General features: G+C 40.9%; 1 protein-coding gene across 4 annotated transcripts in view; it reads right to left on the bottom strand.

The window, feature by feature from the left end:
- The window catches only part of LOC120722700 (plexin-A1-like), a 308,843-nt gene that overhangs the window by 22,526 nt on the left and 258,534 nt on the right, over positions 1 to 27,783 (bottom strand). For 2 of the 4 annotated variants that reach the window (XM_040013789.1, XM_040013790.1), the window contains exons 20-24: positions 21,632 to 21,866; positions 12,097 to 12,245; positions 6,430 to 6,527; positions 5,914 to 6,072; positions 3,962 to 4,028 (exon numbers count right to left, since the gene is read on the bottom strand). In XM_040013789.1, coding sequence (XP_039869723.1) covers positions 3,962 to 4,028; positions 5,914 to 6,072; positions 6,430 to 6,527; positions 12,097 to 12,245; positions 21,632 to 21,866 — 708 coding nt within the window. Of the gene's footprint in view, positions 1 to 3,961; positions 4,029 to 5,913; positions 6,073 to 6,429; positions 6,528 to 12,096; positions 15,554 to 21,631; positions 21,867 to 27,783 lie in introns of those variants that run through there. The other 2 variants (XM_040013791.1, XM_040013792.1) reach the window with 2 other exon arrangements.

Genomic DNA, 27,783 nt, shown 5'->3' with positions numbered 1-27,783 from the left:
AAAAAAAAAACAGGATTCATTTGCTCAAACTGGAGATGGAATATTTCTGTAACTGTGTGCAGAGTAACATCCAAGTTAATGCATCACGGACCGTACTGACCGGCGACTGACATGGCTGGAGAACTGCGTGAAAAAGAATTCTTCACAGTCACGTTTCCCTCTCACTCCCCCCCTTTATAGCCTCTCTGTCCGTGTGCGTCCGATAAAATGGCACCAAGGATTTTACATTTGGTTTCCCCAGACGTTCAAATTCAGATGCAATTTTCTGTGCCGTGGTGAGCAGTCAGAGGCGATAAATTAGGTGCGGCAGCTGCTTTTCTCCCTCCTTTGTTGTCATACGGTTCTTCCCGTATTTTCTAACTCTGAATAAGGAATGCCTCAAAATGTTTACAGCGTGAAATCAAAAAAGCAACTTTTAGAGTTTCCTCAATTATGCAAAACACACATCATCATCATCATCAAAAAAAATAACTTTAGTTAAATTAGTTACTAGTGATTGAATTTCTGGCATTCTTTAACAAATCCTGGCAATTTCTAACACTGTCAATGATCTGTAAATGAACGAGATGAAATTTCAGACCTACCCAGAATGACGTCTCAAGATGTGAAGGACACAGTGGTCTTATGTAAACATCTTTCCTTTTTTTTGTTCCAGAGGGAGGCTGAAAGCAGTGTTACGTAAATCTTTTCAGCCTTCTCTCGGAGCCGAGCTTATGCGACCAGACATAGATGTTATAAATATGTTGCCCACTCTCCGCTCCATCAAAGACACTTGCCAATCAATAGTGTCATTAGTCATCACTTGGGCCGAAGGAAAAACACTTGCGAATGAAGTAGCGGCAGTTTAGAGGAGAGAGAAAGGACACATCACAGCCAATACTCATCCTGACGAGAGTTTAATGATCGACCGCGCAGTGCTCAGGGAGACACTTCAGACTGTGCGCGTGTGCGTCTGCTAGAGATGCATGAGGTCCAGCTGAGAGCAGGGGAAAGTACTAATTTATCCGTCTCACCTTCAAGCACACTTAACAACTCGCTTTTTCTTTCTAGCGCATGCATTCCTCCCTTGCGTCCTTTTTTCCTTCTTTTCCACCATAATAAAAATCCTCAGTTCTTTATTGTTACACCATCTTCCTTCTTTACTTTTTCATCTATTTCCCTCATATATATTCACACATTACATTGCAAAGTCCAATGTAAAAAATAAAAGGAATAGGAGGTTTGTCTTCAATACAGTGGCTAAAATGGCCATCGCCGTTCCACCTAATTGTGTTTTTTTGTGGCCACATATGTAGTACACCAAAGGTGGAGGCGAAGAGAACCGGTAGGTGTTTTAATCAGCGTCTGCACCTTCAAACTCAAGATATGAAGGATCGTACCTATGTTTTATCATCTGAGAGGCGTCCTCTTCACCAAAGAAGCGAAAGAGACAACGGGACTTGCATCTGGATAAAATGCCACACATCAAGCTTCTTAAACTGAAGTCAGAGCATTAATACATGGAAATACGAATAAACATCCTTAGTTATTCCCAATACTGTCACAATTATTTACTGTCAGCAGATTAAACATGTGACCCTCCCTTCTCCAAACAGTTGCCAACTAGCCAGCTAAAACAACAACAGCTGCTTATGTTGATTGAGCGTCAAAGTCCACCAATGCTAGATCTAGCCCACTAACAGCCACTAACAGCAGCAAAAACAGCAGCTAACAGCAGCAAAAACAGCAGCGCTTACCAACAGAAAAGTTCAGAATATCCTCAACAACTCGGATCAGCATCGCTGTCATCAGACAGAATTCATATCAGAGTCCTATTACAAAGTTTTACAGCCTCCTCCAGAAACGAGGACACATAATAACATCTGACATAAACAGTCGACTAACTGATTGTGTACTTGAACTGGGAGGTACTTGAAATTCAGTTGACGGCAATCTGTGAACTACTGACACCTAGTGGTCATATTTACCACACTGTACCTTTAAAGTCAGAAGCCCGCATCATTCTCTCAGTGTTACAAAAAGGTTTCAACAAGTACGACAGACGACAATCGTGCAAACCAGCGTGGTTCTGCAGTACTTCAATCTAAAAAAATCCACCTCAGCATGAAGGCTGTGACAAAGCAAGCTAGAATATAACCACTCAGTGTGAGCAAAGGGCCATCATGTTCTGCTTGTGCTAGTGTCGCTAACGTTAGCCATGCTTTGCAAACTGATGTGACATGGAGTGTGTGGGATTTTATGCGTGGTTCCACGTTTTGGCGATATTTGGAAGACTTTTTATAGAAGGATGTGATTCATAGCATCAAACCGGTCTTAAATACACACATAATGGTTATTGCTTAACTTAGTTCATTAGCTTGTTCTAAAATTAAACTGTTTTCTGACTGATAAGATGGGTCAGATTTTTTGCTTCTAACTTGGGCAAATTAGGAAACTAAATTATCAGTCAGCAACATCTGTACTCTTTACTCCCAATTTTCTCAGCTTTTTTTTTTAAAACTTCCTTTTACAATTTTCTCCTCATTTTATTCACTTGCACTTCAAAAAATTGCTCCTGCTTCCTGTCATCCTTATCTTTCATTGCTTTCCCCTTTCTCTGCCCTCTTTTCACATCTTTGCCCTGCCTTTCTCTTTAACTCCTTGCTCCTTTCTCTTCACCTCTCTATTTTCCTAACTCCTAATTGTCACCCGCAACCTCCATTCATCTCCCCTCTCTCCGCCACCTCCGATGCCCATCTCTGACCTCTCCCTCCCCTCTTCTCTCCCTCATTCCATTGCTGCACGCTTTAAGAAGCTCGTTAGCATCTGGGCCAATTAGGTGGGCAGCTGCTAACGAGACAGAGCGAGCATACATTACAGCATTACGCTACGGCTTTCTGCCTCCGTTGCTCGGCCGCTGCATGCTTGTCTATGAAATTTGCCTTTACTCCGCACTCTGCCTTCATTAGGGCTGCCTAATTGTATCCTGACATTTACATTTTAGGGGTATAATGACGGCTCTGGCTGTACAGGGAGAGGAAGAGGCTCACATTCCTACATTGCACTGAATGCTGTGTATTTATTAGTTTCCAGATTTAGAGATTTTATAGAAATAAAAATAATATTAATAATGATGACAATGAAAGCAGTTTAGGTAATTACGGTTGTTTGTTTTGGTAGAATTTAAGGACTTATTCCTGTAATATTCCAGTTATTGATTAATCACAATGAGAGATTAATGCGCAATTTAACACCATCTTCTACACAGTCCACCCTCTCTTTCCCAAAATTACTCAACTTTCTTTTCTGCTGTGACTCCAATAATTATCACATTGCACTCTTAATATGATTAGGATTATAATGGCATATGAGGACAGCTCCAAGTCTTTCCGTATGTAATTAAAGTGTGGAAAGGAGAAGGGGAAACCCAATGAGAAGGACGAGAGAAGCATTAAAAAAAAAAGAAAATCGCCTCACTCGGCTGTGCAATAGCGAGAGTAGGGGATGAAGGACGGGAGAAGATAAAGGGAAAGGGCGACGCGCGAGGACGACGCGACCGACGTCCCGCCCCCTGGTGAGGCGAACGACCTCAAGGCAGAAAGGAGACTGACAGCGGAGCAATGACAACAAGAAACGAGGCAGATGAAAGGGAGATCAGAGGAAGAGAAGATGTGAGCTAAAAGAACAACAGAAAAGATCAGTGGAGAGGATGTGTCAGCTACACGAGTAAAATTACGTGAGGGGAGAAGATCTGTGGGCTTACCAAAAGAAAAAAAAGTCATTAAAAACAGAGAAGAAAAGGGTGCTGCTTAGAGGCTTTGATGATTTACTCTTATGTGTTCTGCACTGCTGAGGGAAGAAAACATGAAGGCCAAACAAGAAAAGCTTTTAAATAAAAACACACTGAGGTAAATGGAATAAAGAATTAATACAAGTCGGGAATGTTAAATTAAGACTATTAATGCGAGTGATCGTTCCTTACCTTTAGGAACTTATACAAGAGGAATGTGAACCAGTTGGTCAGCATCTTCTCAGCGACAGACTCGGTTCTGATGCAAACAGAGAAAAGAAGGCAGAAACACGATGCTTGAAAAGAGACGTTTAAAGGAAACAACAACAGACCAATAGAGCTCTGATATCTCTGATAAAAGAAAAGATTCTCAGCCCTCATAAACATGAAGCAATTCTTTTATTAAAGGTTTATTTATTCAAATAAGTAATCATTAAAGAAAATATACTCCGTGTAAATGAATGTCAATCAAGTTCATTTCACCAGAGTCCATTAAAGTTAACGTTTTACATTATTACATTGTGACAAAATCACATGGAAATTTTTCAAATCTGTACTGCAACTTAAGAAAACAACAGCAAAGAGAAACACGCTGCAAAAGCATGTGAAACACAACAGAAGTTAAATAAAACACAATGAAAAAAACATTTTATAAAACACAACAGAAGTGTTTTTGGGGACACAAAAATGTGACGGAACAGCTGCAGAAGTGACAGAAAGCAAAAGGATTGCAGCGAGACACACTTCAAAGAGGAGGAGGATTCATCTCGTCGTGACGGAGATAAAAAGGTTGTTCGCATTATATAATATTGATACAGTATCGTAGATCCTATAAGCCTTTAAGATGCTTTCTGTTAGCTTTTCACTTCTGCAGCTGGTCCGTCACATTATTGTCTTCCGAAAAACTTCCATTTGTTTCTTTTGTGGCATTTTTTCTGTTTCCCTTGTGTTTTTGTGCTTTGGCAGCATTTTTGTATTTGCTGTACGTTTGAACTCTCTGCAGAAAGAATGACATCATATGGTACTCATTACAAAAGCAGTATTTAAGTCTGGTTGGAGTGAAGGAGCTGCTCTTGATTTCCAAAGAATTATCCGAAAAAACTGACATGGACATGAGGATTTTTGTGGTAAGTCTTTCCTAAAAACGGTTTAACGAAATAAAAGTATATCCCCGTAGACAATAGAGTGCTTATCAAATTGATTAGAGCATCTGTCACGGAAACAAGAAAACACAAATATTTGAGAAATATACGAAAAAATGAAAATTGAAAACTACTCAATTCACATCTTTGTACCCAAATTTGAGCCGACACACTGAAACTTCTCTGAGAATCAAGCATAAAGTTTAACTGAAACTGATTTTCTGTTTAAGAATGCAAGTAAATATATGTCATTTAGCATCTTAATCAAAAATGAATCATGCGTTTTTGTAAAACAGCCCATGAACATTCGTGGATCGCAGTAGTTCTATTTCAGAATGAAAAATATCACCATTTTGATAAAGAACTTGCACATACATCTGGTACACCCAGAGAACTGCCGCTCGCTGAATATTTTCTTGCTTTTGGACTGTTCTCTGCAAACCCGAGAGATGCTTGTGTGGGAAAGTCCCAGCAAATCAGCAGTTTCTCAAACTCACAATCACCTTTCCTCCACATTCTGATGCTCACTTTGAACTTCTGCAGGTCGTCTCGCCCATGTCTACATGCCTAAGCGCTCTGAGCTGATCCATGTGATCAGATATTTGTGAGAATTACATGTCAGCATTAATAAAGTGGTGTGTGAGTGTATAAAGCTAGCTAACCATGACTGGTTAAAAACTACGATTTCCTGCAGGTTAAGACGTTAACCTGTGGTATTCTGCTGATTTCCAGCTTTCAGAAGGTGGACTGTCAAAACTGAACACTTAGTTCAGACATCCACAGATTTTTCTACTGTCCGTTATGCTAATATTGCTTTTCTGGAAGATGATGATGATTTTAATGGGCAAAGTGAGCAGAAATATAGATTCGGTCCATTTGCAGTCAAAGTTTGATATAAACTAATACTTGAAATGAAAAAGTAAAATTAGACAAAAGAAAACAGAAACATTAAAGAGATATCCCTTTTTAAATAATATGTTTATGCTGGCTTTACTTCCTCACCTCCTTAGCAGCAGTTTGGGATGGTTTTTGCTCTCCAGGTTTCTGTCTATCAGGTCGGATAACAGCTGTTTCAGGACCCCGGTGGCATACTCCATCTCCCCCTGCAGGGCCGTCATGATCAGAGACGCCACATTGCCTCGATCCCGCATTGAAAATGACCTACAAATACATTCAATGTTTTAAAAAAGGATCCTTTACAAGTGATAGACCTTGTTTTTGTTTGGCCCCATCTGAATTGTTCCTTGAAATACGTACGCGCCGTTAACCTTATAGCAATTCATTTAAATATTAATGCACATTTTATCTTAATTAAACTCTGTTTAGTCATAAAACATTTGGCTAAGTGCCTTACAGTAACTGTAGAGCTCCTAAAATGTGTTACTGCTTTCATAAACATACCTTTGCTTTTCTTTTCTTTTTTTCTTGATGCATTCATGTTTGTAAAAGCACACGTTCCCACCATATTGCCAAAAATGGAAGAACACTTATGAAATAAACGAGTAAATAATGACAAACCTCTGGGCCTCCAGGGTTCGTATGAACGTCAGCAGGAAGTGCTTCTTTGTCAGCAGCTGGCCGAACAGGGTGAGCGCCTTCTCAACATTGGCAGGGACCTGGAGACGTTGGGTGTTGTAGACAGGGTTAAAGGGCTGCTTCATGAGAGGTCACTTCAAATAATGAGGTCAGAGGTATGTGAAAGTAATAGCGGTGAGGCAAAGGCCCAGGCTTCAGGCTGCTCTGATTCCAAGACTTTTTAAAATTAGTAGATCTGTATGATATCAGTGAATATTCCTTATATGGTCCCAGGAACATAGCACTGGCTGTGAGCACAGAAGCTCCCCGAACCTACTATTTAAGTCTTGTGTTGATGAGGGGCAGCCAATCAGAAAGCAGCTGGCTTAAAAGGGAAGGGGTGCTGAAACGGCTTGTTTCAGACAGTGAATGTACTCAGGGGCTATTTTTGAATTGTGAAACACTGAAAGCTGCTCTAGTAGTCCAAAAAGGAAAACATACAATCACCAATAAGCATAATAGGACTCCTCAAGCTTTGGATTCCTTAAACAATATCACAAAAGATTGCGATACGCACAAGTAATGAATCTATGACTCACTCTGGGCAAAGAGAGATTCCGAACACGTCTGCAAGCAGACATATGATGAGCTCAGACTGGCTTGTTAAACAGCGAGGTAAGACTGATTGGCTACTCTCCTCTCCTGCTGTGCTGCCGTGCGGCGTGTTCCACTTCAGATGATTTCAGCGGACAATTTTGACACGATTGTCTTCTTGACATCGGGGTCTTCTTGTGTGCGCGTGGCTCAAAGCATCCTCCAGTTGAATATCGATAAGACGAGAATTTGAATTTATGGTCCTGAGCTTTAGCCATCTCACGCGTTATCTCTGTCTGCGATGTTAGCGGTTAAACTCTACTTGTTTGGTATAATCACACCTGCTAGGGGGCTGAATGTGTTATACTACTTAAACGCCCTTAACTGAATCTTTTAATAACCCGCTGTCACATGGGGAACTCTGGCTTTTTATCAGTTTAAGGAACTTTCTTAGAATGTCGAAAGTCTAATCAGACCGGCCTGAACCAGCCGAGCATGAGAGGGAGTCCTCTGTCAAACAGAGCAGGAGGGAAAAGATGGAGAGGAGTACAAGGAAGGATGAAGCATTAGGGCATAGCAGCATTGCGTATGTGTGTGTGTGTGTGTGTGTGTCAGGGTTGGGTACAGAGGTGCACCCTGCTTGTTCCACTGGCTGGCACCTGTCACTACTTATCAACAACACGCGAAACCCCCTGAAGACGCCTTTCTGACGCTCACTCGCTCCATCTTCCTCATCGCTTTAATTCTCTCTCTTAATTCGCACTTATTTTTGACTGTTTCACATCATTGGTGTCTCTCTCTCTCTCTCTCTCTCTCTCATTTTAATTTCTCCCTCTCTCCTTGGTTTTGTGTGTCATCCTTGCACACACACACACACACATCACATCTACCACTCCCCCTCTCTCTCCTACTTTCTGTCGTCATCCTTTTGTACCACTGTAACATCTATTCTTTCTCTCCTCCGACATGCAATAATAAAGTGTCTGGGCCTCTCTGTAAAGTGCTAAATGAGATTCTTGGCCTCCAGGGTGGATGGTGAGTGCGATGTGTGCGCATGTGTGTGCGTGTTGGAAAAAAGAGGGAGTGTGAGCGAGATAGAATGAGATTAGACAGATGGAGTTGCATGTACATACTGCACAGGCAGGGTCTTCACCAATTTTTCCAAGATAGATTTAAGGTTTGTAGATTCACAAATCTGCAAGACTGTGTGTGTATGCTTGGATGTGTGTGTGTAGGTGTGTCACGTGGCTGTCAAGCTTAGGGTGAGAGCAGTCACGCAGTGCAATAAAGCTAGGAGCATTGGTTTACCCAAGTCATTGGATTACAGCGGCAACCCCTGGGGGCAATACAGACGGTTACGGAAGGAAGTCTAGACATAACAATAAAATACGTAAGCACCTTTTACCTCTGTGCCTGCCTGACACCCAAAGTTAAAGGTGTACTCACACTTTTGGGATTTTGGATTATGGAAAACGGAGTTTAAACATGTTCTGTTTGTGATGTAATCCTAAAACAATGTACAGTAAATCTAACTGTGATGAGCATACGTACACATACAAATCACATTAGGACAGCTGCTTTCAGAGAGACTGTCGGCAGGGGAAAGTTAAGTTCTTAATTTTATACAAATATAAAATTTTCCATATTCTATTGAGATCCTGGAAGCTATTGTATCCTAATATGATAATATATGCATACGGCTGATTGGTTGGTCAAACAGACTAGGCCTGTTTTATATTTAATGAAGAAAAATAAAATAAAACCCACAGACTGTATATAAAAGATGGATTATGCCACTGATTGTCACCCATTGAGCCAACAGATGGTATAAAAACAAAGACGCAACTTCCTCGTTGGAAAAATGAAGCCAATGTGCTAGTGCCTTAAACCTGCATTTTGGCTGACCACCAGATGGCGATAGCTGTTCCAAGAAGTTGCAAAAAGACTTCTGGTTCTATAGAACCAGTGCTGTGGCACATAGGTGCGCCATGAGAAATGATCAGGTGTGCCGTGGAAGATTATCCAGTTCCACCTGATTAGTACTCTAAGCGATCGGGCAGAACAATTATTACATTCTCCTCCACTAGAGGGCAGTACAACTACCTGCTCTAATTAAATGGGTTGTCAACTGCCAGTAAAACAGAAGAAGACAAAGAAGAAACTGCATAATAGTCATGCCATGAGACGAGGCAGTGTGTAATAGCAATAGATAAATATTTTATAAGAAAAAGTAGTCAGTCTGACCTGAGTCCAGGACAAAATTCTGACCCAGATGAAGGCCCTAGCATGCGAATGGTCAGAAGAAAGCAAAAAAAGTATAATGGAGACAACCTGAGCCAATTCCACTACACCTGGTGCGCGGGGGGAAATGATCAATATGGTCTTTGTGATATTTTTGTTTGGTGGTGTGCCTTGTGATTTTTCTAATGTGAAATATGTGCCGTGGCTCCAAAAGCTTGAGAAACACTGCTATAGAGGTCCATGGGATCACAGCCCTCTGCCTTTATGGTAAATGGTAAATGGCCTGTATTTGTATAGCGCTTTACTAGTCCTTAAGGACCCCAAAGCGCTTTACACATCCAGTCATCCACCCATTCACACACACGTTCACACACTGGTGATGGCAAGCTACATTGTAGCCACAGCTGCCCTGGGGCCATTGACAGAGGTGAGGCTGCCGGACACTGGCGCCACCGGGCCCTCTGACCACCACCAGTAGGCAACGGGTGAAGTGTCTTGCCCAAGGACACAACGACCGAGACTGTCGGAGCCGGGGCTTGAACCGGCAACCTTCCGATTACAAGATTACAATGTTGGTAAATGCTTTCCTGATGAGTTTATGGACTAACTTTTGGGAGATGTTAAAATCAAAAAAATATAAAAATGGAGGATTATCCATGGTCTAATGACTTGTGACTGAAAAGTCATTAGTTAATGCTAAATGGCCTGTATTTGTATAGCGCTTTACTAGTCCCTAAGGACCCCAAAGCGCTTTACACATCCAGTCATCCACCCATTCACACACATAGTTAATGAGCAAGTCGATTCAGAGTCAGACCTGCCTATCTTCAATGGCAGAAATGCTCATCTCGAAGCTTCCTAACGGAACTTCAGAAAACAGCAGATGATGTCACTGTCCATCTTTTATACTGTGGTCTACGGTGAAATGTTGGCTAGAAGCCTCAAGCTGAGCACTTTTGTCATCAAGGTGTATTGTGATGGGAGGAGTGGCTCTCATATAGAAAACAAAGGACTCTACACACTCCTATGGCAGGAACTTGTCAATCAATATGTTCACTATAATTTAGAAATGTGAGAAAGAAAATCACAAGAAAGAATGCAGGTTTTGGCATGGCCTCACTTCCGGATCTGGGGAGTCCATGAGTGAAAAATAGAAACACTGGAATATTAGCCCTTATAGTAGCAAAATGGGTTTTCAGAAATTGCAATCTGTGTAGCGGCTCGGTTCCAATAACTGATTCCATTTTGGATCTGGTTTGCTTCCTTCAAAATACCTGGATTTATTAAGCTCTGATGAAGATAAATCTCTCATCTAACCTCACTGCCAGGGATTATAACAGTTAGCGGCTGTTAATTCCATCATGGGCATAATGAAACACATTGCTGTGTCTTAATAAAATGCTCTGTTAAGCCTAAATTGAACCAAATTTCATATATTCAAATCATATACACACACACACACACACACACACACACACACACACATACATACATATATATATATATATATATTTAATCAACATCTATGTTAGGCTGCTCTTTCAATACAAATAACACTGGGACAAAAGAAAATGATTTTCAACCTAATTAAATTTCTGACTTGGAACTAATTTAGATTTGTTAAACTGTCTTGTTAAAGAAACACAAAGGGAAAGCAAAGAAGGAAAAAAAAGAAAGTAAGTACATTTCCCACTACTACATTCCTGCTGTTCTAGATGCTCTAAGGACTCTGTTCGTTCAGATTTAACATTATCTGTAGTTTGTAAATACAGATTGATAGTCTGTGCTCATAGCCAAAATTGTTGCCTTTCAAAAATAACTCGGGGTGAATCACAGAAAGGAATAAAAAAAGAGATACCAATGGCAGCTATGACACCACCCAGGGGGATTTTATTTCTAACAATATGAATCAACGTTCTGGATTAGAGCGATTAAATTAAGCTGTAAAAGGTCAAACAAATTACTCTTCGACTCCAAAAAGTCAGCGCTCCAATCAAAGCCAATGGAGCAGCACCAGATTCTACATCTTAATGATATTGCTGATTGCAAACTTGGCTCTCTGGTTTTTAGTTTTGGAGGGGAGTAGTTTATGTTGACATACTATTAATTCTCCTTCCCTTGGTCTCAGCGGTAAGACGTCTTTATAAATCAGGTTCACTATTTCAATTTGGCTTTGCTGGCAAGGAGTTTGCATATACTGGTTCATTTAATAACTTTACAGTGATTTATAATGCCAACAACAATCCTAGGAACTGTGAATCTTATTTTCTTTTTGCTTTGTTCCTCTTTGCCTTTCCTGCATCTTTTTTAACATCTCTTACATAACATTCTTTTTCAGTCAATTCAAAGCAATACTTACTGTATAACTCTTTTTATCTACATCAAAAGAATAAGGTGAGTTTCTGTCCCTTGAGATCCGACTAATGATGATACTATGGCTCTTGAAAATTCATTCACATTCATTGAGACAAGCTGAATACATTAAGACGAAGTAGGTAAAATATAGGTTATGTGATTGCTTTAAGGTGTTCAGCATCTGGAGTTCTTGTCACATCTCAGGCTTTTTAAGAGTCCTTCCTTTGATGAAACGTGTCATGGGATAATGCTACATAAGTTTCCAGCAGTAAAGCTAGTGGGACAGTTTTAATACTGATAAACAGAACTTTCTAGAATACTTCTAGGGCAAACTTTTGTCAAACTAGGTGAACTACTTTAAGTAAAGCGGCAGCTGTATGTGTCCATGTTTGGTGTTAGTTTGTTAGTAAAGCCTCTACTGTAGCTGATTATACATTGTTAGTTTGTTTCAGTCTCAAGTTTGGTCGGTGGTGTACTGACCCGTACCTCCATCTCCTTGAGCACAGGATGGTCCTCAATCCCAGGGAAAAGAACTCTCATTGCATAGGTCCGATAGTCTAGGAAGGGAATCCCAGCTCCATCCAGCTCCTGGGTTAGTTCATGGATGTCTGTCTGTAGCTCAGCGAAAGCTATCGATGGAGAAGAGATAATTGGTTATTATCTGTATGACCGAGCAGCAACACTGCCTTGATGTTTCATCATGTGTTGAAAGTTGCCCAGTAAGCAGAACAACAAATGATCTGTCTCTGTAGCTAGTCTTAACTGCTCACTCATACTAACACTTTAGCTGGTGAAATTTACAATAAGATCACTTCATTTCATGGTAACTACCACAATGAGTGAAATAAATCCAAGCTTTTGTAAATATAATTTTGCAATGTAAAAGAAAACATTATGGAAGTGAAAAGGTTGACTTTTTATCAATCAATAAGCTAGCTTCCTCAATTAAAGGACGTAGCATAACCTTTTTTACCTATGTTGCTACAGGGTTTATTTAAATATCCAGTGGGAGAATATAAATTAGATTTCACTGTAAGGAGACAAGGGCCCTTTCTCATTTCTCAAGTACGCGAGTCCTTACTCGCGTTCTCGGCGAGTCCGGACTTGCTGAGAACGCGAGCACGGACTCGCGATTTGTACAATTGGAACACCAGCGTACTTGATGATGTCACAGGTCCGGAGTTTTTACTGCCGTCCCCTCTTAATTTAACTGTGATTAATATGTTATGAATCTTAACTTTAATCTCCGCCAAACCGATTTACTCTATTAATAAAAATAGTGTACATGTATGCCTTAATAAAAACAAGCAGGTGAGAAATTAGAACGCTTTTATTTTTACTTTAGTAGACACTCAAAAGTTACAACAGACAGCTGCTGGGGTTTGGAGAACTGAACAAATATTTAAAATATAATCTGATCATTTTGAAGCAGCCTTCAGAATCTCCACGTATTAACATGCTGTTTTTGTTCCCGGTGAAAATGTTTCCTCCTGAATTGAATTACATCTCAGCCAAACCGATTTACTCAGGAACAAATAAAACACTGAAATAAACCAAAAATTAACATTTCGAAGTTATCTAAGAGACTCATATATCATGTTTAACCTGAGTAACGAAAGACTGCGGGTGTGTGTGTGTGTGTGTGTGTGTGTGTGTGTGTGTGTTCAAAACGATGTGCCGGGAGTCCGCTGCTCTCGCTGGCTCTAGTGATCCTCGACCTCCCCAGCTATGGAGCTGGTGGGTAACAGACGTTTGGAAATATATGATACCTTGATAAATTGAGCAGATATTTGAAGCTTACACAGCTACATTCTCGCTTGAAAATAACTTAAAAGTTTATTTTGTGACAGAGAAAGAGTAATATTTAAAAGGTTTTAGCCGCGCTCCTCTGCCATTGCCGCGTTTGGGTTTTGAACGAAATGCATTCTGGGATATTTAGCTGTACCAAGTACACAAAAGTACGCATATTGAGACAGGCCCAAGGATTTCAGACAGCACAAATACATGTTTTGAATGAACAGTGTAAAATTCATAGTCGGAATTTATGCTGCTAACGGAAAGTCAGTTTCTTAGCCATTAGCTTAAAATGTACTTTTCAGTGGCTAATTGGTTCTGGCTTGAAACAGCTCAGGAGCTAGAGCTGTTCAACAGTAATGCCACCAAGACTATAAGCCTCATACTTTATACCACCAAATGTGCATATACTATCAATGTTCGCATCCATGATTACATGGATATGTATTGATGTATGTGTATGTATTTGAAAGAAAACAATATTTTATTATCACGTTGCTGCTGAAGCACAGCGAGTAGCCATTAGTAAGACTATTGTAAGAGTGAACAATCATAAAATTGATGGTTGTGAGTTATATTCATGAAAACTGTTGTAAAAGTGTATATTTTAACCTATAGCAGGATCTTCTACTAAACTTAACCTGTAGTTTGGTAGCAAGTGAAATATTGGCCCTAGCCAATGGATGAAAGTCCTTTTATCTTTTAATCAAGAACACTAATATCAGGTGATTTTCACCCACGTGTAAGGATAGTGTTACAAAACTCCCATTAGTGTTCTAGGGTAAAAAATCTGACTAACTATACACGTGTAACAGTCTAACTGATAGAGTCATAACAGTGATCAAAAAACACTGAGTGTAAGGAAAGTCACACAGATGATTCTGTGCTATAGATATCTATATATGGGTCAGATGAGGTGCCTGCCAGAGGCAAAGAAGGGAAAGCATTTCAGAAAGCATAACCACTGCAGAGATTTCAGGTAAAACGTCTCAACCTTAGAAAAAGAGCTAGACATCTGGATTGAGAATTAAAGGTCAGCAATGATTTAAAAAAAAGATGCTTGCAAAGGAAGTAAATGAGGACCAAAATGCAGAATCACAAGAATATACAGACACTAAGTCATGATAAGACACAGACACAATCAGCAATTTAGTTATATTCAATAAAGGGCACGTTATTATGTGTGGGTGAGAAAGCATAAAATAACGGTATGATTCTATGTGTAACTAAGTGCATTCAGGTATACATAGATCTGAAGATAACACTAAACTATATATTTAACTTGCAGACAGGGCTAAAAACCTAGTTAACCAAATCCATTCCTTGGAGTCGTGGTCCTGACAATGTCAGCCTTTACTTATCCAGAAAAAAGGCCCGGAAACAATGAATCTCAAATGGAAATCCTGCTTGGGGAGAGAGAAAAGCAGAAACAGGAGACAGAAAACAAAGTTCCTGGAAAGGAAAGTCAATTAATTGCATGAGTGGATAATTATTAAGAGAGCAACGGATGAGTTTTCATGCATAATTTCCCCCAGCTGTTATTGGACTGTTTGGTCCACAAGAGAAATAGAGAAGAGAGGAAGCAGAGAAGATGAAGGAAAGAAAGGGAAAGACGAAGAAAGATCAGGCAGTAAAAGAACTGAGAATGGAAACCAGACATTGGATTGAGGGTATAAGTAATTGGGAATAAGGGTAAAAGACAAAAAAAGGCAGCACGGGAGACACAGCATGAAAGATAAAGGCAAAGGAAAGAATGACAAGAAGACAGGGAAGGAAAATGGCTTGAAAAATAGTCAAGGAGACACAAATTAGATGTAGGTTTTCTTTCAAGTCCTCACTTCATTTTCCACTCCACTTCTTCTCTCTTCTATCTATTAATCGGGCTCTTATTTACTGGCCAAAGGGTAAATCTGCTTAAAAGCATCTTAGCAGGCAGCCCTAGCAAAAATACGCTTTCAAAAATATCCTCCTGATCAGCTGATATAAAACAAGACATAACAAAACCTCAAGCGCAGTTCAAAGCAGGGCCATAACCTTTCCTCGGCTGCAGCCATGGCCATGAGCGGCTCTTGAACTATGACGGACCCATCAGCCTGTACTGTGCAGTGTGTTTATTTCTTGTGAAATGTTCATCCTTTACACGCTAAAATCTGTGTTATACGACAAGCACAAGTAGCACAAGAGACAAAATGTCAGTGTTGCTAATAGAAATATCCCGACTCTGATTGTTGGATTGGATTTTTTTTGTAAATCAGTATCGAGGATAATTTAGAAACTTTTTTTGTTGGTTTTCACTGATGAAAATTAAAGTGCAGCATTTGTTCAGAGAGGCCACAAAGTCAAGCTCAGCTGTAATCCCACCAGATCATCAAACCTAAATGGCAACCTGCCATCAGCTGATGACTTCCAGAAATCAAATCAGCAAATCTCATCTAGAGCGCTTTTTAAGATTCTTGAGCAATGACCACAGATGCAGCCCATCTGCAACATCCACCCCAGCGCCCCACTTCATCCTCTCTGACCTAATGTCATATACACTCACTGTCCACTTGATTAGGTACACTTGCTGAACTGCTCATTAAAGCAAAGATATAATCAGCTAATCACATGGCAGCAACTTGCATTTTGGAGTGCATTCACGGTCAAGACAGCTTGTTGACCCATGGATCCATGATGCCTGGTATCATTGGTTCAGGATGGTATTAGTGGTGTAAAGGTGCTGGGGATGGTTTCTGCTGCTGCTGACCATGTCCATCTCCTTATGAGCACAGTGTACCCATTGTTTGATGATTGCTTCCAAGAGGATAACACACTTTTTCACAAAGCCCAAATTATCTCAAGATGATTTCTTGAACATGGTAATAAGTTCAGTGTACCCAAATAGTTTGCACACTCCAGCAGACCTCAATTTAACAGAGCATCTTTGGGATTATGTGGAAATTTGCATTATGGATGTGTAGCCAATAAATCAGCTACATAAATGCATGATGCTTTCATGTCAGTATGGACCAAAATCTCTGCAGAATGATCTAGCATCTTGCTGAATGAAGAATTGAAGCTATTCTGAGAAAAGGAAAAAGGGGTATCTGACCTGGCCAGTGAGTACATCTTGTTTTTGATGCCTCCTGTCCTCTGTGCTGAGTCTACCTGCTGCTCTCTCTGGTTTATGTTTTCCACATATTCACATTTGGAAGGTTGAGAAGGTCTGCAAACAGAGCCATGCTGCCAAATCTAAATTAATGCAGGCAGAAATATTAATCTCCTTTTGACTTTAGTGGTCCCGACTGAACTAACTTAACCACAGGTAAAATACTGACAACCTAAAATATAGCTTTTTGATTTGTGCTGTTTTATTATTATTATTATTATTAAATGTGTTGTGAGATTTTGTGACTGCAGGGTATGGTGTTCAAATAATCTGATATTTTATATCTATATAAAAAATGTAGCTCAGTTCCAATTTTCTGCTCTGTTGCATCTAAAAGTGTATTTTTTTCTGCAAGAAGACAATGTTTACTGCAGCTGACAATAAATGAGGGCTTTATGCCAAAGAGAGTGCTCAGGATGTTTCACTTGATATAATGTGATGAGAAAAATGGAGAGAATATTTTTGTTTACCAACATCACACTAATATTTCAATATATTATGATCTCTATCTACAACACGAAAGGCAGCTGTAGTGTCGTCCAAATAGAGCTATCCATTGGAGCCAAAACACGCCTACTCCATTATGCAAAACTTAAAAAAGAAGGACTGATGGTAATGGAGCACTTTGCTGTCCGACTAGTAGCTTACTTGTGGTTCCTAGGGTATTTAAAAGTAGAATGGGAGGCAGAGCCTTCAGCTTTCAGGCCCCTCTTCTGTGGAACCAGCTCCCAGTTTGGATTTCAGAAACAAACACTCTGTAATTATAATTACAGTAATTGTTGTAATCCGTTATTATCAGGTTGTCCTAAAAACTCCCTTCAGAAATGCTCAAAATGCTGTTGCAAGATTACTGACAGGGACTAGACAGACACAGCATATTTCTCCCATCTTAGCTTCTTTTCATATGGTCCCTGTTAGAATAAATTTAACCCCCCTCCTCATATAGGATGTCTTAAATAATCAGGCCCCATTTTATCTTATAGTAACACTCATAGCAGTCGTATCACTCAAGCAGAGCACTTTGCTCTCAGACTGCAGGCTTACTTGTGGTTTCTAGCGTATTTAAAAGTAGAATGGGAGGTTCAGCCTTCAGCTTTCAGGCCCCTCTTCTGTGGAACCAGCTCCCAGTTTGACTTCAAGAGACAAACACCCTCTCTACTTTTAAGATTAGGCTTAAAACGTTCCTTTTTGATAAAGCTTTCAGTTAGGACTGTCTGTCTATGTCTTTCCTGGGAAAATGCTCATGTGTTTCTGATGAGTAAACACACACACACAGAAACACACACAAAAGACCCCAGTCAACACAAAGTCTGGGAAGTGAAGTGTAAAAATGCCACAGCATTGAGTGTGCTCAAAGGAGCATGTAAACAATGCCTTACCATGAATTGGTTTGAAAGTTCGTTTGCATTTTCTTGCCTATATACTTTATACGGGACTCTTTAACAGGTCTTTTAACCCACAGAAGTGATGCTTCCCGGTCAGCAGTTGGGTTTGTAATGTGTGTATGCATGATGGCTAATACAGTACACTATGGCTGTGTACAGTGTGATATCCACCTCTTACAGATGACTGATCCAAAACGTCCTGTCCCCCCCTAAAGACTGTTAGAAGCCTGCCTCACACATATACACTTCCTTTTGCAATCACAGGGATAGTCGACCGCCCACTTCATCTGCTCCTCCGCCCATGTGCAGCAGGCGGGGCGGGGTGCTTTCAGGGTGGGTGGGAACGAGGCCATGCTTCACTTCCTAGGAAAACCAAGCGCTGTTGACTTCCCGTTGACTTCAACGCTCGCCTGTCGGCCTACTGTTGTAAATAGCGGAACTTTCTCCAGTCGTGTTTCGTGAAAAACACAAATGACAACATCTTAAACTGAGGCGACGCGACAAGGAAGAAACACGTACCTGGAAATGTCACCGCAGTCAGGATTGCGCATGCAACGATCGGCCTGAGAATGTTGCACTTTGAAAAACAACACTCGTGTAGTTTTGTTTGACAGCTGCTCCCTGGCAGGTGTTGCGACTTTGTGTCATGACCGCAGTGTAATCGTATCATTACTCTGTAGCGTGGCTGCGTGTGCCCGTGTTATTATATTGAGTGTAAACACCTGGATTGTCCACACATCAGTCATCCACACTCTGCTGCTGACTCTCGCTCTTTTAACCCAGTTTCTTTGTGTCGGTTTCTCACTCACAATATTTTCTCACTCCTCTGCAAATAATCCCCTTGTTAGCTTGACCTCAGATAGGCCTCTCACACTATCTACTTTCCAGCCGTGTGTGTGCTCTCCGTCTTTCTGACAGTCTTGCTGTTGAGTTGTGTTTTCACTCGGAGGTACGGACAGATGACTGACACGTTAGACTGCGCTCTCCACCACCATCATTATCAAAACAGGTGTCCATTCCTCCAGTGCCCAGATGCCAATCCATGCCGAGAAGCACTGGAGCTGTGCTGTGAGGCTTGTGGTGGAACAATGTCTTGCTGAGATGCTTTACAGTGGTTTCCCTATAATTGACAGGCATCTGTGTGGTGTTTACAGTTTCACCTTTGAGTATCAGCAGAGCCGAACACCTCGTGCTACCCATACAGCACGATTTGCTTCTGCTTAATTGTTCTGTAAAATACTGAACATTACATCATCATTTTCTGTTGCCCTTCTGTGCTTCCTATTGGCATATTTCATCTCTCCCAGAACACCGTCATACCACCAAATATAAATGACTACAGATAAAATAACAATCTTGCTTTGACCCTGGCAGAAATATCCTTTAACACTGCTCAGCATGCACATTTCCTATTATTAAACATCAAAGCCATTTTCAGGAAGCGTTGTTGTATGCTCACTCAGCTCAGCAGACTCCCACACTGTGATCAATGTCATTGCCAGTTGCTGACCTTTAAAACAAGTTTACTCAGGCAGTGAGCAGGTGCAAATAGATTAAGAAAGTCTAAAGTGCTTTGAGTGGCAAATGTGTAATTTATCTAGTCTGTGACGACCATCTACTTTAACCAGATGAACGGGTTATTGTATACTTGGAAGAAATATGGAGACAAAAAATCTAAATCACTCCTCCCTCGCCTCCCATTGATTTGGTTTCTTTTTGTGGCAGTGTTTAGGGGTTTACATAATTTAATTCAAGCTTCATCAAAAAGAAAAGTTTTAAGCCTAATCTTAAAAGTAGAGAGGGGTGTCTCTCTCCTTCAAATTCAGGCTCAAAGCTGAAGCTCTGCCTCCCATTCTACTTTTAAATATTGTAGGACCCACAAGTAAGCCAGTGATCTGAGAGCAAAGTGCTCTATTGGGGTGATATGGTAATACGAGGTCAATAAGATAAGATGGGGCCTGATTATTCAAGACCTTGTATATGAGGAGCAGGATTGTAAATTCAGTTCTGGATTTAACAGGGAGCCAATGAAGAGAAGCCAACATGGGAGAAATATGCTCTCTCTTTCTAGTCCCCATCTGTACTCTCGCTGCAGCATTTTGATTCAACTGCAGGCTTTTCAGGGAGTATTTAAGACGGCCTGATAATAATGAATTACAACATTCCAGCCTAGAAGTGATAAATAAAGAATTTTCAATAATTCTTATCATTTTCAGCTTTACTCTGAGACAGGATGTTTCTAGTCAGTCATGGTCCTAGCCTGTTTTATGAATGAAATGTGCTCTATTTGGAAACAGCCGGCCCCCCTCCCCTTTCGACAGGTTGCGTGTGAGACTTTAAATCATCAAACTGTAAATTATAAATTTAAATTGTTATTGATCTCATTACCCCTGGTCCTAAAGTGTACATTTATTTTCTTACTCTTCTTATATTTATTGTTTGTTTACTTGTCTACTTGTCGGGGCAGCATGAGTACGAGCAATTTTTTTTTTTTTGCCGATGCCCGTGATGCCGCCCCCCACCACGATGCCGCCCCGGGCAACCGCCCGTGTCGCCTGTATCAAAAACCGCTACCGTTTCTAGTTTTAGAGATATTGTGCAAATGTGATAATTTTCTGCAGCAATAATTCTCTGCAAATACAAATAATCAAACTGCAGCTTCACCTCCAGCGAGTCTCACAGCTTGAAGATTAACTTCAATAATATATTTTTAGACTGCCCACGATAGTCCTTGTTCTACGCTTCAGTCAAAGGGAGTTTGGAGTTCTCCATCTGCTCCAGGATATGGGAAGAATACTGCTTCAGCTCAGTATTCAGCTCTAGATCCAGAGCAACAAAGGGACTAGCATAGCTAGCTGCAACCAAGGTGCTGAAATTAGAGTATGTGACACCGTGGAATGAACTCTTCTCTGGGTAAGTAGGTGAATAAAATCCTCCACAACAGCAATCTGACCAGCAATCCAACCAGTAGGGGAGACACAAGAGAGTCTAAGTTAAGAGCTAAGAAAGCAGGGAGCATTGATTGACCATAGATGTCATCTTCCTCACATATTGATAAAAACAAGTAAGTAGCTAAAATAAACCAATAAATATACTTCTGACAGCTGCTAATACCACTGGACAGTTCACCCAAATGCAGTTTGGGAAACACTGTACATGCTAATACACAAGCAGGAAATTAGCTTAAAATAGTAGTACTAGTAACATATAAAACATTAACCAGTATACTTTGCCTGTTTTATGATCACTGTATAGTTTCCAGGCAACCAACGGAGAAACCAGCGAGCCATGGTAGTCACGCAAGAAAATTAAACCCCCATTAAACATCTCATCTGTGCACTACAGCTTCGAGCTACTGAACAAACAAGGTAGGAAATGTTCATTTGTGAAGTTTAGAGAGCATGTAGGCAGGTTTCATTAGATACACTTTAGATAAATGCAAGCTGTATATAACTAAAATATCATACTACTCATTTATCATTCTGAAAATGATGAAACGCATTGAGTTACCGTAATAAAATTTGATTTCTATTCAAATTGGAGTTTAAAAACCTTTTTAACTGTAGTGGATTATTTTATATTTTATCCTATTTCTGCTGAAAGATCCCCATCTTTTTTCTTTTTTGGTCTTGTTACTTTCCAATAGTGCAAGGGTAAAAGCTGGATCCACACTGCTTCTACAGCCTACCTTCTTTACACTCCAGGGCCACTCTGGACTCCAGGTTGTCCATTTGAAGCTGTAGACGTTTCAGGGTGCGGTCAGCATCCCTCGACTTCCTCTTATAGGCTATCAGCACGGCAATGATGACCAGCAGCAGCAAGCCGCCACCCCCTCCGATGCCGATGATGGCGGGAAGCGTTAGCAGGCTGTCAGAGTAGATGTGAAGCGTCCCGGGAGAGTACTCAAACCCACCCGCACGGATCTGAACACACACAAGTGATAAGTGGTCAGAGAAAGAAACAGAAATCATCACCATGCCCCCAACTCCCTCCCACACATTGATGCTTGTTCACAAGAGAGCTGCTCAGTAAAACCTGTGTTCTTCTGGCGGCCACCAAATAGCTGCACTGTTGGAGGCGAGTGTTTAGCGCATTGCTCAAAGGTAGAGCCAAGGCAGTTGTTAAGAGCTGAGAAATTCCTACTTACTTGCTTTCCCCTACACAGTCTGGGGATTTGCACTAGCACCTCAGCGCAGAGAGCGAGAAAGAGAGAAAACAACCGGCGGTCATTTCTGCAGCAGCAGATGGCTTGAGAATAGACGAGGTGGTCTGAAGAGATCAAAAGTTGCTGGTCTGATGAAAGAGAAGCTGCTTGACCCAATTTCTTCAACAACGATCATTAAAGTTTGATCCGTTCTGTACTCGGACTAAACAGTCAGATCTTTGACAGGCTTTTACTGTGGAGGCTTACATCACCATCGCTGCTCTGAACATTTCGTGTAGGAAAGGTTTTCGATTCTTGCCTTTAGGGGAGAAGCTTCAGAGGGCTTTGATAATGAAGATCTCACAAGTTAGATCGCTCCTTTGCTTTAATGCGGCGTTATCCGCAGACTCGATGTTTGGGTTAGATATTTTGTTGTTTATGTCCTCGTTTATCACCGTCAACTTTAATAAGCTGATAGAGGTTAGAGCACATATACACCAAGACTTTTAAAGCAGCGCGGTAGAGGTCGATGCAGACAGTGTCAAAGTCACACACATCCACTCATAAAACAACCGTAACACACTTCCAGGGCCCACACACTTATATACTGCATGCGTACGCGCACACACAGTATAAGTAATCAAACAAAGTAATCACCAGCATTTAAATCCCTCCCCAAGGAACCATGGTAATTATGGGAAGTCAAACATTTCTTTTTCTTTTATGACTAACTACATTTACATAAGCACAGTGTGTCTCATTGGAAAAAAAAATACATATACACACACAGGACTGGAATCCATCAAATCAAGCAATCCACCAGGGGGGTTGATAACTGATTCAAATGAGGTGCGATTATGCACTTTGAAGTTCTTGTAAGTGCACTTTCATGTTAACATTATCAAAGTGTGATTAAAAAAAAATAAAATAGAGAAGCTGTTGTATCAATAGCAGCATAGTCAATACCCACAAATTAAATGTGCAGTAGTAAAGACAATTAGACTGGCTTTGTGTAAGATTATGCGGCCCAATTAGTTGTGTGGACACGATCGGTTTGCAAAGGAGACTGAGCTAAATTAACTTAAGCAGGAGTCGGGATTAGTTACCTGGGAGAGAGAGGAGTTTAAACATATTTAAAAATGCTGAATTAATTTTTTTTGATAATAACAATGTGCTCCACAGTGTGACAGGAGTTAGTCAAAGTAATGAACACACAGACAATTAATAGTGCATATGTGCATTTATTCCCCTTTTGGTTCAATGGAGCATTCATTGTCTTGTTTCCAATTCTCTTTAACATTTTGATTCCTGCAGCTCTCATAACTGCTTTCCTGCACGATGGGGATTCATTTTTCTGTGGCCAAGTTCTAATGTACCTGCCCAGCACCAAACAGCAGACAGCTAAATTGGCAACCAGCTGGTGGACACAGCAAACTCGCACTATGGAGAGTGTGAATGTAATTTTTATTGCGCAATATCAATGTTTTCACATGTCGCTACTAGCCATTAGCGGTCAATTACCATGGCTGTGAGATTAAAATAAATAAATAAATAAACTTTAGCATTTAATGGTTGGAAATTATCACCTGTAAAGACAGGTATGACTATACAGCACCTAAGGCTAACAATAAGGCCCTATTTTCTTAGCAGCTGTATGCAAGTCGATTAGGTAGCAATGGGGCGATTTTGCTTTTTGTGTATTTTAAGTCAGCAGTTTAAAGTTGTGTTCCACATAATCAAAAGTGATAAAGCTAGAGCTTAAAACACTGCATTTATGGGTCAGTAGCACTAAAGTAAACAAACCTCCTTGTGGCTAGTCAGTGAACATCTGCAAGTAGTCGCAGCGACCAAGTGTTGATCCCGAAACTGAGCATGCAACACTCTCAACTGCAATCTGACCATGATCACTCTTAGACCGATTGGTGAAGGTATGCAAATATTTGTCGTCTCAATAAACACAGATTGCCAACATGTGAGGTTCTGGCTGGACTCTGAACATAAGCAGTTAATGAGAATTTCTCTTTAATGTCTATTTCTGTGTATGTAGACAGCAAAAGGTGTGCAATTTTCATCGATTTATCACAGTTAATTGCTATATTATTAACTTGAGCCCAGCCAAGGGGGAGTAATCATACTCACTAAAACTGAGCAAAACTAATAGTTTACTTGGGTACTTGGACAAAATGAAGTCAACATAATGTTATGGGTAACAGCTGTAATTCTACAGTTATTTGAAATTGGAAGTTGGAATTTTTGTGTTGCCACTCAATATTTTCAACTGGAACATCCCCTCACATTAGGATTTGAACTCTCAATGTTGGACTCAACCCCGACTTCACAGATGGGATTTTTAACTACCCCGGAGTTAGACTGTCAGAGCAGCAGATGTAACCGTAACTTCACAACACGGCAGTGCAAGTAAACTGTAGCAAAACTGTAAAAGCTGTAATCCATACAGCCAATGCTGTGTGTTTGTGATTAGCTATAGGAGCAGGGTTCTGCCTTGCTCTTGAACAAAAACAAAGCCTGTTTTCCTTTCTTTTCTAATTTCACAACTCTGCATGGAGTTTGCATGTTCTCCCTGTGTTTACGTGGGTTCTCTCCAGCTACTCTGGTTTCCTCCCACAGTCCAAAGACATGCAGTTAGTGGGGTTAGGTTAGTTGGTGTCTGTTTCTATGTGTTAGCCCTGCATCCGATTGCCAGCTTCCCAAGTATGACAAGTCCAAACGTCAGCTGTGAAGAAGGCCTCTAACCACAATAACAAATTCCCATAACTCTTTGAAACTGTTATTTTATGCAGCGACTTAACATAAAACTGAATCCTCCAGGACACTTAATTTAAATATTAATGACTCTTCACATGTTTATTTTGGGAAAACGGCATTGAATGCCAGTATTCTGTGCGTGTGTCACCACTTCAAGGACTTTTTAGAATCTATGACAGCTAATCTGAAATATGTGCTCATATATTTTACATCATGCTTTGAATCCAAAACGCATGAAAAATACATAAGAAACGGCTGCTCTGTTACCCTTCCAATCGTCAGCTGGTGTTATCTAATCTGAGGTCATTTGTATGTATAAAAGAATGAACCAGGAGGGAGCGTATCCTCAGACGACACAAATGTGGCATCAGTTTAAGCAATATTAAGGTGGTGACACATTTGCGAGGCATTTGTCTATTTTTATTCTCCTGTCAGACTGAAGGACTGGGGGAGGAACTTAGAAAGCTGAAGGCCAAAACAACAAACAAGTTTCTTCGAAAACTCAAGGGAGGCACACAGCTGCCAACACACAGCTGAGCATCTGAGGGGACACACAAAGACACACTGACGAACGCGGACGACTTTCCTTACAGTATGCCCACTCGCGCACACGACAACACACAACAAGCCCAGTAAGTCTGGACACCCACTGGGTTCCTCTGTATGTAGGTCATTCTACATGGGGAACATTATTGTGCCACAGCTGTGTCCTTCTCTGCAGCATTCCGCTGCGCGGCACGCACAAGAACAACAAGGGGGAAAAAGGGTTGATGCGCACATAAACACACCAAAAACAAGCCACTCACTGTAGTCACTCACACACACACACGTGCGTGCGTGCATGGGAGAAGAGATAGGAACGGACAGCTCTATTTTTTCTTCGGCTATTGTCAGACGAAGGACTAACTCCACCACCCCCGCCAACACGTCGCATTGCTCCGAGATTCAACATGACATTTCGTTCAAAAAAGAGAAAAGGAGGGATAAAAAAAGAAAAAGAAAAATCCAAGCGAGATCCACCTTGGAGCTGGCTGGTTCCATTGAGAGCTATCATATTGAATTACATGGATGTGCTGTCAGTGGCTTTCTAGGTATATTGGTTGTAGCTAGCAGGGAGTAAATGTCATAAAGATATAGTGAAATGACTGTGAAAGGACATTGGTGATAAGTTTAAAAAAGGGGTGGAAGGAGGGGAGGGCTTCTGAGTGGGTGCGCTGTCGGGATATTCAGACAAACATCCAAATATATTCGCAGTGAGTGCTGTGTCGCCTGGTTGACGTTTGACCTTCTTCCACACAGATGCTCCGGGAGCTGCGCTGTGATTCTGAAAGTCTGCTCCAGTCAGAGTGAATCAGGACTTTCAGTCTGGAGTCTGCTGACAGCTCAACGCTTTGGACAAGTAAAGCCGATGACTGCCGCAGGACGCGCTTGGAGGCGCGTTCTCAGAGTTTTCCCGACACTTGCTTTTCTGCTGTATCATTATTTCTGCAAATACGAAACACTCTAAATGAAAGTGACATCAGCAGCACTCACACCATGGCTGTTGGTGGAGAAGAAAAAAACAGTTGCGGCTTGAGACGTGACCGTGACTTTTAAAAACATGCTGCTTTTGCTTGGATTTCCTGTTGCACCAAAATTTGCACATCAGAAAGGTTTATACACAAACGAGGTTCCTGGATTAGAGCTTAGAGACAAGCTTAATGTCTTCATATCAGCAGCATCCTGGATAAACAATTCTATTCTTAATACTACTTTTTATGTTTTCGGCATGGCTCTGAGACTGAGCCTTGTCATGGATATAAACTGTAGCAAACTTGCATAACTTACCTAATATGTCACTTCTAGTTTAGTTTTTTTGTTGCATCCTCTAGTCACACAAAAAAAACCCCTCCTAATACCAGATGCTCAGACAACAGGAGTCCTCTCGGCTGCTCAGCAGAGCAGGATGACAAACTGACAGTTACCTGACCAAGACAGCGAGCAACTCACAAAATACCTATATAGACGTACAGAGGTCCATCAGCAGTCATCAGTCGTGTGTTTTAATGGAGCGCTGTGCTATCTAATGTGAGTTTATCATTCTAAAAAGCTAATTGGGCATTCAAAAACCATTTTTTTCAATTATGGTGGCACAGCTGAAAACTGCTCTGCTGATTAAAGAAGCAATGCATTTGGACAACTTAATGTGTCTGGAGCATCAGACTTTATTAAAATAAATAAATAAATTTCAGAGAAATGAAGGCAAGTTCATGCAGGAAGTCACCAAACCACTTTGTACAACAATGTGTGCTAGCTTCTTGACAGAGCAGTAAAAACTGGCTCTAACCGAAACAGCTGAAGAAGTGTCAGTATGAACAGTGAAGAGGTGACTAAAGGACGATTGTTATTTCCATCTGCAGTCGTGTATATTTCATAGCATGACTTCTTGGATACTCATTCGGTAACTGATTGCAAGCCGTTGCAACTGATGGGCAGCCACTTTTGGATGACAGGTGATTGCACAGATTGCCTGGTTTAGGGTAACCTCTCTTCAAACATTTCCAGTCTGACTCTGAGTGCCTGCAATCACCAGAAAGGTTGCCAACGTGTTGGCAACTCATCTGTGATGCATCTCTTTGCAATAGGGGACTGACTTAAAAGCTTTGTAGTTGGCAACAGATTTGCAACTGATTGCAACTTGACCGCAATAAATTGCAAAGTGATCGCAAACTGACTTCATCTTACTGCTGTTTTATCATTGTCTTGACGCACCAAAGCTGATTTGAAAATTGCAATTGACTGCGCATTGTCGCAGACCTGATCCTTGTCTTTGAAACAGTCGCTTCGAAGTAGGGCTGACACGATTAGTCGACTAGTCACGATTACGTCGACTATCAAAATTGTCGACGACTAATTTAATAGTCGACGCGTCGTTTGAAGCTTTGTAAGAT

This window comes from Simochromis diagramma, unplaced genomic scaffold (assembly GCF_900408965.1).
Source record: "Simochromis diagramma unplaced genomic scaffold, fSimDia1.1 OVJJ01000705.1, whole genome shotgun sequence".
NCBI lineage: Eukaryota > Metazoa > Chordata > Actinopteri > Cichliformes > Cichlidae > Simochromis > Simochromis diagramma.
Note: the sequence above shows the minus strand (reverse complement) of the source record. Positions and strands in the feature narration are given on the sequence as shown.